Source organism: Oncorhynchus nerka, linkage group LG4 (genome assembly GCF_034236695.1).
Source record: "Oncorhynchus nerka isolate Pitt River linkage group LG4, Oner_Uvic_2.0, whole genome shotgun sequence".
NCBI classification, from domain to species: domain Eukaryota; kingdom Metazoa; phylum Chordata; class Actinopteri; order Salmoniformes; family Salmonidae; genus Oncorhynchus; species Oncorhynchus nerka.
Window position 1 is genome coordinate 5,505,721 of NC_088399.1, and position 14,466 is coordinate 5,520,186.

A 14,466-nucleotide genomic window follows, 5' to 3' on the forward strand; every position below is an offset into this window, starting at 1 on the left:
GTCGCGGAAGTTAGAGTAACAATGATCCAAGGTTTTACCACCCTGGTTGCGCAATCAATATGCTGGTAAAATTTAGGGAGTCTTGTTTTCAGATTAGCTTTGTTAAAATCCCCAGCTACAATGAATGCAGCCTCCGGATAAATGGTTTCCAGTTTGCAAAGAGTTAAATAAAGTTCGTTCAGAGCCATCGATGTGTCTGCTTGGGGGATATATACGGCTGTGATTATAATCGAGGAGAATTCTCTTGGAAGATAATGCGGTCTACATTTGATTGTGAGGAATTCTAAATCAGGTGAACAGAAGGATTTGAGTTCCTGTATGTTTCCTTCATCACACCATGTCTCGTTAGTCATGAGGCATACGCCCGCCACTCTTCTTACCAGAAAGATGTTTGTTTCTGTCGGCACGATGCGTGGAGAAACCCGTTGGCTGCACCGCCTCGGATTGCGTCTTCCCAGTTAGCCATGTTTCTGTGAAGCAGAGAACGTTGCAGTCTCTGATGTCCCTCTGGAATGCTACTCTTGCTCGGATTTCGTCAACCTTGTTGTCAAGAGACTGGACATTGGCAAGAAGAATGCTGGGGAGTGCTGCGCGATGTGCCCTTTTTCGGAGTCTGACCAGAACACCGCCTCGTTTCCCTCTTTTTCGGAGTCGTTTCCTTGGGTCGCTGCATGCGATCCATTCCGTTGTCCTGTTTGTAAGGCAGAACACCGGATCCGCGTCGCGGAAAACATATTCTTGGTCGTACTGATGGTGAGTTGGCGCTGATCTTATATTCAGTAGTTCTTCTCGACTGTATGTAATGAAACCTAAGATGACCTGGGGTACTAATGTAAGAAATAACACGTAAAAAAACAAAAAACTGCATAGTTTCCTAGGAACGCGAAGCGAGGCGGCCATCTCAGTCGGCGCCGGAAGATGATAACCCTACCGGGTCGCTCCATAACCCTACCGGGTCGCTCCATAACCCTACCGGGTCGTTCCATAACCCTACCGGGTCGTTCCATAACCCTACCGGGTCGTTCCATAACCCTACCGGGTCGCTCCATAACCCTACCGGGTCGTTCCTTAACCCTACCGGGTCGTTCCTTAACCCTACTGGGTCGCTCCACCTCAAAAAGCAAAAGAAAGCACTGACACCCACCATCTCAGATTATTCTGAAATCGGTTCTGTAGTTAATAAAAGATACGAGTAGCATTCCTGAAACATTATTTTGTTGAAATATAATTTGATCTCTGAGAAGTTAAGCAAATTGATTGCACCAAGACTGACCATTTTAATTGATAGGATTCAGATCATATTCAATATTAGTCCCCAACATCTGATTTGGACCAAACTTCTGCCTACCAATGAGTAAGATAAGAAGAAACCAAAGAACCGGTAAAAAGATACCTACGGTCCCCCCCCCACACCAATCCCACCCGCAACCCACACCAATCCCACCCCACACCCCCACACCAATCCCCCCCACACCAATCCCACCCGCAACCCACACCAATCCCACACCAATCACACCCCCACACCAATCCCACCCCACAACAATCCCACCCCACACCCCACACCAATCCCACCCCACACCCCACACCAATCCCACCCCGCACCCCACACCAATCCCACCCCGCAACCCACACCAATCACACCCCACACCAATCCCACCCCGCACCCCACACCAATCACACCCCCACACCCAACACCAATCCCACACCAATCCCACCCCGCACCCCACACCAATCCCACCCCACCCCACACCAATCCCACCCCGCACCCCACACCAATCCCACCCCGCAACCCACACCAATCCCACCCCACACCCACACCAATCACACCCCACACCAATCCCACCCCACACCCCACACCAATCCCACCCCCACACCCACACCAATCCCACCTCGCACCCCACACCAATCCCACTCCACACCAATCCCACCCCGCACCCCACACCAATCCCACCCCACACCAATCCCACCAATCCCACACCAATCCCACCCCACACCAATCCCATCTCTACCCCATACCAATCCCACCTCACACCAATCCCACCTCACATCAATCCCACCTCACATCAATCCCACACCACCCCACACACTACCTGAGCCACTTGTGTGGGTTGTAGACTCCGTCTCATGCTACCACTAGAGTGAAAGCACCGCCAGCATTCAAAAGTGACCAAAACATCAGACAGGAAGCATAGGAACTGAGAAGTGGTCTGTGGTCCCCACCTGCAGAACCACTCCTTTATTGGAGGTGTCTTGCTAATTGCCTATAATTTCCACCTGTTGTCTATTATTATGTATTGTCAATCAGTGTTGCTTCCTAAGTGAACAGTTTGATTTCACAGGAGTGTGATTGACTTGGAGTTACATTGTGTTGTTTAAGTGTTTTTTCTTCTTCTCTCTCTCTAACAGTTATAATAGACCTGTACCACGGTGTGACCTCTCTCTCTCTCTCTCTCTAACAGTTATAATAGACCTGTACCACGGTGTGACCTCTCTCTCTCTCTAACAGTTATAATAGACCCTCTCTCTCTCTCTCTAACAGTTATAATAGACCTGTACCACGGTGTGACCTCTCTCTCTCTCTAACAGTTATAATAGACCTGTACCACGGTGTGACCTCTCTCTCTCTCTAACAGTTATAATAGACCTGTACCACGGTGTGACCTCTCTCTCTCTCTCTAACAGTTATAATAGACCTGTACCACGGTGTGACCTTCTCTCTAACAGTTATAATAGACCTGTACCACGGTGTGACCTCTCTCTCTCTCTCTAACAGTTATAATAGACCTGTACCACGGTGTGACCTCTCTCTCTCTCTAACAGTTATAATAGACCTGTACCACGGTGTGACTCTCTCTCTCTCTCTAACAGTTATAATAGACCTGTACCACGGTGTGACCTCTCTCTCTCTCTAACAGTTATAATAGACCTGTACCACGGTGTGACCTCTCTCTCTCTAACAGTTATAATAGACCTCTGTGACCTCTCTCTCTCTAACAGTTATAATAGACCTGTACCACGGTGTGACCTCTCTCTCTCTCTAACAGTTATAATAGACCTGTACCACGGTGTGACCTCTCTCTCTCTCTAACAGTTATAATAGACCTGTACCACGGTGTGACCTCTCTCTCTCTCTAACAGTTATAATAGACCTGTACCACGGTGTGAACTCTCTCTCTCTAACAGTTATAATAGACCTGTACCACGGTGTGACCTCTCTCTCTCTAACAGTTATAATAGACCTGTACCACGGTGTGACCTCTCTCTCTCTCTAACAGTTATAATAGACCTGTACCACGGTGTCTCTCTCTCTCTCTAACAGTTATAATAGACCTGTACCACGGTGTGACCTCTCTCTCTCTCTAACAGTTATAATAGACCTGTACCACGGTGTGACCTCTCTCTCTCTAACAGTTATAATAGACCTGTACCACGGTGTGACCTCTCTCTCTCTCTAACAGTTATAATAGACCTGTACCACGGTGTGACCTCTCTCTCTCTAACAGTTATAATAGACCTGTACCACGGTGTGACCTCTCTCTCTCTCTAACAGTTATAATAGACCTGTACCACGGTGTGACCTCTCTCTCTCTCTAACAGTTATAATAGACCTGTACCACGGTGTGACCTCTCTCTCTCTAACAGTTATAATAGACCTGTACCACGGTGTGACCTCTCTCTCTAACAGTTATAAAAGACCTGTACCACGGTGTGACCTCTCTCTCTCTCTAACAGTTATAATAGACCTGTACCACGGTGTGACCTCTCTCTCTCTAACAGTTATAATAGACCTGTACCACGGTGTGACCTCTCTCTCTAACAGTTATAATAGACCTGTACCACGGTGTGACCTCTCTCTCTCTCTAACAGTTATAATAGACCTGTACCACGGTGTGACCTCTCTCTCTCTCTAACAGTTATAATAGACCTGTACCACGGTGTGACCTCTCTCTCTCTAACAGTTATAATAGACCTGTACCACGGTGTGACCTCTCTCTCTCTCTCTAACAGTTATAATAGACCTGTACCACGGTGTGACCTCTCTCTCTCTAACAGTTATAATAGACCTGTACCACGGTGTGACCTCTCTCTCTCTCTAACAGTTATAATAGACCTGTACCACGTGTGTGACTCTCTCTCTAACAGTTATAATAGACCTCTCTCTCTCTCTCTAACAGTTATAATAGACCTGTACCACGGTGTGACCTCTCTCTCTCTCTAACAGTTATAATAGACCTGTACCACGGTGTGACTCTCTCTCTCTCTAACAGTTATAATAGACCTGTACCACGGTGTGACCTCTCTCTCTCTCTCTAACAGTTATAATAGACCTGTACCACGGTGTGACCTCTCTCTCTCTCTAACAGTTATAATAGACCTGTACCACGGTGTGACCTCTCTCTCTCTAACAGTTATAATAGACCTGTACCACGGTGTGACTCTCTCTCTCTCTAACAGTTATAATAGACCTGTACCACGGTGTGACCTCTCTCTCTCTCTCTAACAGTTATAATAGACCTGTACCACGGTGTGACCTCTCTCTCTCTAACAGTTATAATAGACCTGTACCACGGTGTGACTCTCTCTCTCTAACAGTTATAATAGACCTGTACCACGGTGTGACCTCTCTCTCTCTAACAGTTATAATAGACCTGTACCACGGTGTGACCTCTCTCTCTCTAACAGTTATAAAAGACCTGTACCACGGTGTGACCTCTCTCTCTCTAACAGTTATAATAGACCTGTACCACGGTGTGACCTCTCTCTCTCTAACAGTTATAATAGACCTGTACCACGGTGTGACCTCTCTCTCTCTCTAACAGTTATAATAGACCTGTACCACGGTGTGACCTCTCTCTCTCTAACAGTTATAATAGACCTGTACCACGGTGTGACCTCTCTCTCTCTCTAACAGTTATAATAGACCTGTACCACGGTGTGACCTCTCTCTCTCTAACAGTTATAATAGACCTGTACCACGGTGTGACCTCTCTCTCTAACAGTTATAAAAGACCTGTACCACGGTGTGACTCTCTCTCTCTCTCTCTAACAGTTATAATAGACCTGTACCACGGTGTGACCTCTTTCTAACAGTTATAATAGACCTGTACCACGGTGTGACCTCTCTCTAACAGTTATAATAGACCTGTACCACGGTGTGACCTCTCTCTCTCTCTCTCTAACAGTTATAATAGACCTGTACCACGGTGTGACCTCTCTCTCTCTCTCTCTAACAGTTATAATAGACCTGTACCACGGTGTGACCTCTTTCTAACAGTTATAATAGACCTGTACCACGGTGTGACCTCTCTCTAACAGTTATAATAGACCTGTACCACGGTGTGACCTCTCTCTCTAACAGTTATAATAGACCTGTACCACGGTGTGACCTCTCTCTCTCTCTCTAACACTTATAATAGACCTGTACCACGGTGTGACCTCTCTCTCTCTCTCTAACACTTATAATAGACCTGTACCACGGTGTGACCTCTCTCTCTAACAGTTATAATAGACCTGTACCACGGTGTGACTCTCTCTCTAACAGTTATAATAGACCTCTCTGACTCTCTCTCTAACAGTTATAATAGACCTGTACCACGGTGTGACCTCTCTCTCTCTCTCTAACAGTTATAATAGACCTGTACCACGGTGTGACCTCTCTCTCTAACAGTTATAATAGACCTGTACCACGGTGTGACCTTCTCTCTAACAGTTATAATAGACCTGTACCACGGTGTGACCTCTCTCTCTCTCTAACAGTTATAATAGACCTGTACCACGGTGTGACCTCTCTCTCTCTCTAACAGTTATAATAGACCTGTACCACGGTGTGACCTCTCTCTCTCTCTCTCTAAGAGTTATAATAGACCTGTACCACGGTGTGACCTCTCTCTAACAGTTATAAAGACCTGTACACGGTGTGACCTCTCTCTCTCTCTAACAGTTATAATAGACCTGTACCACAGTGTGAACTCTCTCTCTAACAGTTATAATAGACCTGTACCACAGTGTGAACTCTCTCTCTCTAACAGTTATAATAGACCTGTACCACGGTGTGACCTCTCTCTCTCTCTAACAGTTATAATAGACCTGTACCACAGTGTGACCTCTCTCTCTAACAGTTATAATAGACCTGTACCACGGTGTGACCTCTCTCTCTAACAGTTATAATAGACCTGTACCACGGTGTGACCTCTCTCTCTCTAACAGTTATAATAGACCTGTACCACGGTGTGACCTCTCTCTCTCTCTCTAACAGTTATAATAGACCTGTACCACGGTGTGACCTCTCTCTCTCTAACAGTTATAATAGACCTGTACCACGGTGTGACTCTCTCTAACAGTTATAATAGACCTGTACCACGGTGTGACCTCTCTCTCTCTCTAACAGTTATAATAGACCTGTACCACGGTGTGACCTCTCTCTCTCTCTAACAGTTATAATAGACCTGTACCACGGTGTGACCTCTCTCTCTCTCTCTCTCTAACAGTTATAATAGACCTGTACCACGGTGTGACCTCTCTCTCTCTCTCTCTCTAACAGTTATAATAGACCTGTACCACGGTGTGACCTCTCTCTCTCTCTCTCTAACAGTTATAATAGACCTGTACCACGGTGTGACCTCTCTCTCTCTCTAACAGTTATAATAGACCTGTACCACGGTGTGACCTCTCTCTAACAGTTATAATAGACCTGTACCACGGTGTGACCTCTCTCTCTCTCTAACAGTTATAATAGACCTGTACCACGGTGTGACCTCTCTCTCTCTCTAACAGTTATAATAGACCTGTACCACGGTGTGACCTCTCTCTCTCTCTCTCTAACAGTTATAATAGACCTGTACCACGGTGTGACCTCTCTCTCTCTCTAACAGTTATAATAGACCTGTACCACGGTGTGACCTCTCTCTCTAACAGTTATAATAGACCTGTACCACGGTGTGACCGCTCTCCCTCCCTCTGACTGAGTAATAGACTTAGAAGAAGCTTAGATTGACAACACGTGTTCAAGACTAAACTGTCCTTTTACTCTTCTCCCTCCCTTTATCCAGCACAAAAAGAGGACAGAGGAACATTATCCTATTTTGATAGTCACACCCTAGTTACATTGATAACAAACAATGCCAGAAGATAAGCTCCTCTGGTTGCTATGCAGTCCCTTGACAACAGACTTGAAACAAATTGTTGCATTTCAAAACAAATCGGATGCATCTTTTCAGGGTGATGATTATGATCATGTTCCCGAGATGGATGACAAAAACCATGAGAACTTGACCACTACAATTAGCGTTTTTGTTGTTGTTGGTCATCACGTTGATGTTTTGTTGGTTAGTTGTTGCAATAACAGACTGTCTGATGTACACGCAGGCAAATAAAAAATTATCTAATAGCAAAGGCAGATCTGCTGTGACTGTCAAACTCTCAAAGCCATACTACTAGCAAGTAGGAAGTCAATCACTTTACAGAAGTGCACCTGTGTGCAATCATATTCTATCTCAACATCAATGTGTCAAATCATTGAAAGGGTATAGAGTTTTCCCAGGAAATATACGAATTGAACCACCAGCCTTTGAACGAATACAGAGAAGAAGTGGGTCGAAAGAGACAGAGTAGCCTTTCAGAAGATATCTAGTTTACAGGTCAACAGATTCTTCACAAAGCAGGCAACAGAGCTCATGTGAAAATGTGTCCACCCCTGAAGAAAAGCCGCTGAACGCATATTGATGATTCACATTGACAATATAACCGCAATGTTGAACTAATGTTAGAGATCGTTTCGACCGTCCAGTAAGTGACACACAACTATCACGTTGAATAACCCCGCTGCTTCCAAGCTGGATACAATGTCGCCGATCAGAATCGATATCAGTTCATGATACACCGGGTGTACTTACTTTTTGAGAGTCCATACCGCGGACCGAAACACAACCGTAATCAAATCCAATGCATAGGCAGGCAGGCACGCCACGCTTTCTCCAAAGAAGATTACCCCACTGGATGGTGGTCAGAGTTTAGTGTACATGCGCAATAGTTTGTTAACCCCCACCCTCCTAAATGAGTCGAGCTTGATAACAACTGTAGAGTCATTGTGCCCTCCACTGGCCTGAAGATGACTTGCAGAGATGTCCAAGTCCACTTCCAAGTTCAGGCACGAGGATCAGGATTTTGCATATGGATCACTCTACTCTCAGGGATTTCCACAAAGTCTCGCGATAATGGTCGGTTGCTGTGGTTACGTCTGTTTTTTAATATTATTTTTTATTAACAAACAAATATCAACAAACAAAATAGGAATAGTCACACGCAAACCAGATTACATATAAACTATTTACATTGCCAGGAATCCCAAACAAACAAATCTCAAAAATAAAACAACTTTTAGTTGCCTTGTTGTTTTTCCTTTTAGTTAAAGTGGTGCCATATTGTTTACATTCATTTATAAAGTGAAAAAAGTTAGGTTTTGAATTAGTTGAATTAGACCATTTGCATTTGTGAATATGAAATGTACCTAATATTATTAAATCAAGTCAAATTGTATTTGTCACATGCGCCGAATACAACAGGTACAGTGAAATGCCTTACAGTGAAATGCCTTACAGTGAAATGCCTTACAGTGAAATGCCTTACACCTTACAGTGAAATGCTTACTTACGAGCCCCTAACCAACAATTCAGTTTAAAAATATATTTAAAAATGAAATAAAACACACCAAGACAGTCGTGAAGAGGAGCTCGACAAAACCTTTTCCCCCTCAGGAGACTGAAAAGATTTGACATTAGGTCCTCAGATCCTCAAAACGGTTCTACATATGCACCATCGAGAGCATCCTGACCGGTTGCATCACCGCCTGGTATTCATGTATTCATTCCTTCATTCAGCCCTAACCCTAACTGTTTGCATACTATATTCTTCTAGCTGAAAAATACAGAACGACAGAGTTGTGGATGTCATATTCGCAGAGAGACGAGAGTAAGTACTCAAATATCTATTTAATAAGACAAAACGTTGATTACCTACACTATGTCTCCGGCAGTAGAACGTTGCAAGTAGCCTAAATCACGACCTCAAAACACCTCACATGGTCGGTCCTTTCCCTGAATTCCAAACTTTTCAAAACTTGCAAATATTTACAAATGTACACAACTTTTAGGTGCACGTTTTTGTCAAAAAAAGGCCAAATAATAAATGATAATCAGCAGGCTATGCGCGGTTTACGGACGGACAACCGTGGCCTTCTGATACTATCAGTGAATAGAGTAGAATTGGATAATTTATCGTCCATTATTTCAATGGAAAGGGATCATTTTTTATGTCATAATACCAAAACTCAGGACTCTTGGCAGATTCGTCCAAGTGAGGACTAAGAGATATCCAAATCAAATCAAACAGACATACACAACCAGAAGGCTAGGAGCAACTCAGAGAGCATTATGGTTATCTGTTGTCTTCATAGACCCCAGGCTCTATATAACGGTCCTCTATGTATCCATCCTCCTCATTATCCAACCCGTCTAGCCCGTGGTCCAGCTCATGGGCGCTGGTCTCCGTTTGCTCCGTGTCCAAGCTGAAACTAGAGTAGCGGCCCGTAGAGTACACGCCGGCATCATCGTCATCTCTCAGCCGCTGGTGCCGGTAGTTGAACAGCAGCTTGTACCAGGATGGTGCCTTGACGGCACACACGATGAGCATAGAGGTGGTCAGGGCGATGGCTACCACACCCAGGAGAAACTTCCAGGTGTTCCCCACCACTGGCACCCCACTGCCACTGACTGGGCCCACACCTGAGCAAACAGAAACATCCAGGGAGGGGGGGGGGGGGGGGGGGGTCACATACTTTTTAAACATTCTTCTGAGGTCTCCTCAGCAGGACGGGGGTCAATTCAAATTGAAGGCTGCCAATTCAGGAAGTACACTGAAATTCCAATTCAATATTTGTGAAAAGTGGGTGTCTATTTTCACTGACTTGTCAATAAACTGGAAAGTATAATCTATCTATTTCATTATTGTTTTTCACGTTTGTCAATTGTCTATTTGAATTGACCCCAACCTCGCTCCTCAGGATATGGGGCCTCATCAGACCACATTGTTATAGAGTGATTTAAACCTCCTTTCTCAGGGTAAGAGTGTTACCTGTGTAATGTGTCATCTTATTTATTATGATCTTAAAAGCAACACTGATCCTAGATCAGCACTCTTAATGAATACGGACCCCGGAGTCACGTTTTGAACTCTTACGAGGTCTCTTGTCTAGATGACAGATTCCTGCTGACTGAATCATAACTGAGGTCATCTACGACAGCATCAGTAGGTCACCTCTCTCATGCGCTTCTGTTTTCAACAGTAGCTTTATTCAGTGTTTTAATCATCCAGCAAATCAAAGCTGTTTCGCTTGAAAAGTCTAGATCATATGATGTTGACAAGAGGAGACTATATCTACTGTAAGACCAAGTCAATTGATTTCATTTTTAATTTTTTTTTTTTAAATCTTACCGGTTAAGACGAGGCTTGCATTTGCAGCAACTGCAAGTGACACTGAGTGTGTAGTGGTCTGGGCTGAGGTTGGCTTAGTGGTTGACTGAGTTGTAGGTGGGGGAAGTGTTGTTGTTGTTGATGATGACCCCGAAGAGCAGCTGGTACCGTTGTCCAGGATCCCTTTACCGGACTGGTCCTCAGGGCTGGCACAGGTGGCATTTGAGACTCCTGAAGAAATACACACATTGCGTTTTATCAACACGAAGGCACACTGGGTAAAGCAGGCCTCCTTTAAACATTGGTGTCAGTAGATGTCCAGCATGGCGTAAGTAAGGACCACAGCCAGGCAGTGAATGGGGGAAAATAGACCATGAGGATTACAAGCAAACAGAGAGAGGAAAAAGATGCTTACTTATCTGAACCTTTGAGTCGGTAATCGATTTAATCCGGTTGAGAAATACACAAGAACAGTTCCAGGGATTTCTCTTCAGATCTAGCACCTTTAATGAAATGCTCTCCACAGAGATGTCGAACTCCCGCAGTGTGTTCCCCGCTAGCCTGAGGATAGACAGCTTCTTTAAATCATCCAGTAGATGTAGAGGTAGTGACTGTAGACGATTGTAGGACAGGTCCAGCTCCCTCAGGTTAACCAGGCCAGCCAACGCCTTTGGCTCCACTCTACTGATGTTATTGTGGGACAGGTCGAGGACCTCCAGCTTTGACATGGCCTCAAACAGCTTCCCTGGCAGGACAGTCAACAAGTTACCATCTAGATGGAGCTCAATCAGATTGGAGTAGTTCTTCAGAGCAGCTTCATCAGCGCTGGATAACGCTATGAAGTTATTGCTGAGAATTAGTTTGGTGATGGTTTGACTGTAATTTGAGGGTATGAATTGCAGTGTCTTGAAGCTACAGTTCACAACCTGTAAATAGGATGACAAGTTAGGTTGAAGTTATTATTCAAGATGTATGCTATTATCTCATCAAAAGTTTCCCTCTCACTGAGCAGTTCATAGTTTCTCCTCTCATTAAGCAGTTCACAGTTTCCCTCCTCTCACTGAGCAGTTCATAGTTTCCCTCCTCTCACTAAGCAGTTCATAGTTTCCCTCCTCTCACTAAGCAGTTCATAGTTTCCCTCCTCTCACTAAGCAGTTCATAGTGTCCCTCTCACTGAGCAGTTCATAGTTCCCTCCTCTCACTAAGCAGTTCATAGTGTCCCTCTCACTGAGCAGTTCATAGTTTCCCTCCTCTCACTAAGCAGTTCATAGTTTCCCTCATCTCACTGAGCAGTTCATAGTTTCCCTCTCACTGAGCAGTTCATAGTTTCCCTCTCACTGAGCAGTTCATAGTTTCCCTCCTCTCACTAAGCAGTTCATAGTTTCCCTCCTCTCATTCAGCAGTTCATAGTTTCCCTCCTCTCACTGAGCAGTTCATAGTTTCCCTCCTCTCACTGAGCAGTTCATAGTTCCCTCCTCTCACTGAGCAGTTCATCGTTTCCCTCCTCTCACTAAGCAGTTCATCGTTTCCCTCCTCTCACTAAGCAGTTCATCGTTTCCCTCCTCTCACTGAGCAGTTGAGCAGTTCATAGTTTTTCTCACTCCTCTCTCTCAAGCAGTTCATAGTTTCCCCTCTCAGTTCATAGTTTCCCTCCTCTCTGCAGCAGTTCATTAAGCAGTTCCCTTCTCATTCAGCTCCTCTCAGCAGTTAAGCAGTTCATAAGCAGTTTTTCACTGAGCAGTTCATCTCACTGAGCAGTTCATAGTTTCCCTCTCACTGAGCAGTTAAGCAGTTCATAGTTTCACTAAGCAGTTCTCATCTCAAGCAGTTCATAGTTTCCCTCTCTCTGAGCATTCAGCAGTTCATAGTTTCCCTTTCACTCCTCTCATTCAGCAGTTCATAGTTTCCCTCCTCTCACTAAGCAGTTCATAGTTTCCCTCCTCTCACTAAGCAGTTCATAGTTTCCCTCCTCTCACTAAGCAGTTCATAGTTTCCCTCATCTCACTAAGCAGTTCATAGTTTCCCTCTCACTAAGCAGTTCATAGTTTCCCTCCTCTCTCTGAGCAGTTCATAGTTTCCCTCCTCTCACTAGTTTCCTCTCTCACTGAGCAGTTCATAGTTTCCTCTCACTGAGCTCATTCAGCAGTTCATAGTTTCCTGAGCAGTTCATCTCCCTCCTCTCAAGAGCAGTTCATAGTTTCCCTCTCACTGCAGTTCAGTTCTGAGCAGTTTCCCTCCTCTCACTAAGCAGAGCTGTTCATAGTTCCCTCCTCTCCCAGTTCATAGTTTCTCACTGAGCAGTTCATTGTTTCCCTCCTCTCACTGAGCAGTTCATAGTTTCCCTCCTCTCACTAAGCAGTTCATCGTTTCCCTCTCACTAAGCAGTTCATCGTTTCCCTCTCATTAAGCAGTCCATAGTTTCCTTCTCACTCAGTTCATAGTTCATGAGCAGTTCATAGTTTCCCTCCTCTCATTCAGCAAACTCACCAGTTTCCTCCAGTAGTCACTCTCACCATTGTTTCCTCCTCTCACTGAGCAGTTCATAGTTTCCCTCCTCTCAGTAAGCAGTTCATAGTTCCCTCCTCTCAGCAGTGTCCTCCTAGTCACGCCAGCCACACTAGCAGAAGTTCACTTGCAGCCATGTTCTTTTCCTTCAATGAATAATATGAAAGATAATAAATACCATAAAAAGCTATTGAGAATTCAGATCATACTGAAGAGATATAGAAGAGAGATAGAAACAATAACAGAGTGTTTCCTTTGTGCTTCCCTGCTCACTCTGTGAGGCAATGATGAGACTGTCTGTCTGTCTGTCTGTCTGTCTGTCTGTCTGTCTGTCTGTCTGTCTGTCTGTCTGTCTGTCTGTCTGTCTGTCTGTCTGTCTGTCTGTCTGTCTGTCTGTCTGTCTGTCTGTCTGTCTGTCTGTCTGTCTGTCTGTCTGTCTGTCTGTCTGTCTGTCTGCCTGTCTGTCTGTCTGATGACACTGACGGTACAGGAGATCACTGCAATGATGAGACTGTCTGTCTGTCTGTCTGTCTGTCTGTCTGTCTGTCTGTCTGTCTGTCTGTCTGTCTGTCTGTCTGTCTGTCTGTCTGTCTGTCTGTCTGTCTGTCTGTCTGTCTGTCTGTCTGTCTGTCTGTCTGTCTGTCGTGTCTGTCTGTCTGTCTGTCGTGTCTGTCTGTCTGTCTGTCTGTCTGTCTGTCTGTCTGTCTGTCTGTCTGTCTGTCTGTCTGTCTGTCTGTCTGTCTGTCTGTCTGTCTGTCTGTCTGTCTGTCTGATGACACTGACGGTACAGGAGATCACTGTCTGGATAATCAACATCACAGGCTGTGAAGTACTGTCTTCTTCTTCTTCTTCATGGTACTTACCACAGTACTTCCTGTCGTCACAGTGGAATGACACGGTACTTACCACAGTACTTCCTGTCATCACAGTGGAATGACACGGTACTTACCACAGTATTTACCACAGTACTTCCTGTCATCACAGTGGAATGACACGGTACTTACCACAGTACTTCCTGTCATCACAGTGGAATGACACGGTACTTACCACAGTACTTCCTGTCATCACAGTGGACTGACACGGTACTTACCACAGTACTTCCTGTCATCACAGTGGAATGACACGGTACTTACCACAGTACTTCCTGTCATCACAGTGGACTGACACGGTACTTACCACAGTACTTCCTGTCCATCATGACGTGTAGCGATTGATTATCACTATTTGAAACAAATTACTCCTCCGTGTCACGATAATGGAATGAGAAAAATGTTGCTTTACTAGGATCACGATGGGAGTCTCAATTATCACTATAAATCTGTCGAGCAACATCATGATCATGAGCAAAGGTATGCGGCTGCTGGAGTATCAGTGAAGCGTGTCTCACTGGCAGCTAATAGGCCAGGTCTGAGTATACATCAAGTTAACTCCTTGAATAACAAGCATTTATCTTGCTAAACAGATGTAGGATCTTAATTTGATCATATTGTTGCA

The 14,466-nt window shown here is 44.8% G+C and overlaps 2 protein-coding genes across 4 annotated transcripts in view; both read right to left on the bottom strand.

Annotated features, from left to right (window-relative positions):
- Positions 1 to 8,066, bottom strand: part of LOC115127348 (FSD1-like protein) — a 94,115-nt gene extending 86,049 nt beyond the window's left edge. The window contains exon 1 of one of the 3 annotated variants that reach the window (XM_065017169.1): positions 7,893 to 8,066. In XM_065017169.1, coding sequence (XP_064873241.1) covers positions 7,893 to 7,907 — 15 coding nt within the window. In that variant the 5' untranslated portion in view covers positions 7,908 to 8,066. The remainder of the gene's footprint in view (positions 1 to 7,892) is intronic. The other 2 variants (XM_065017170.1, XM_065017168.1) reach the window with 2 other exon arrangements.
- Positions 8,067 to 8,225: 159 nt separating this feature from the next.
- Positions 8,226 to 13,011, bottom strand: LOC115126120 (leucine-rich repeat-containing protein 19). The gene is made up of 4 exons (XM_065017124.1): positions 12,955 to 13,011; positions 10,883 to 11,393; positions 10,489 to 10,698; positions 8,226 to 9,779 (listed from the first exon to the last, which is right to left on the bottom strand). Exons 1-4 carry the CDS (start codon positions 13,009 to 13,011, stop codon positions 9,433 to 9,435), a joined length of 1,125 nt encoding a protein of 374 aa, XP_064873196.1. The 3' UTR covers positions 8,226 to 9,432.
- Positions 13,012 to 14,466: the final 1,455 nt, after the last annotated feature.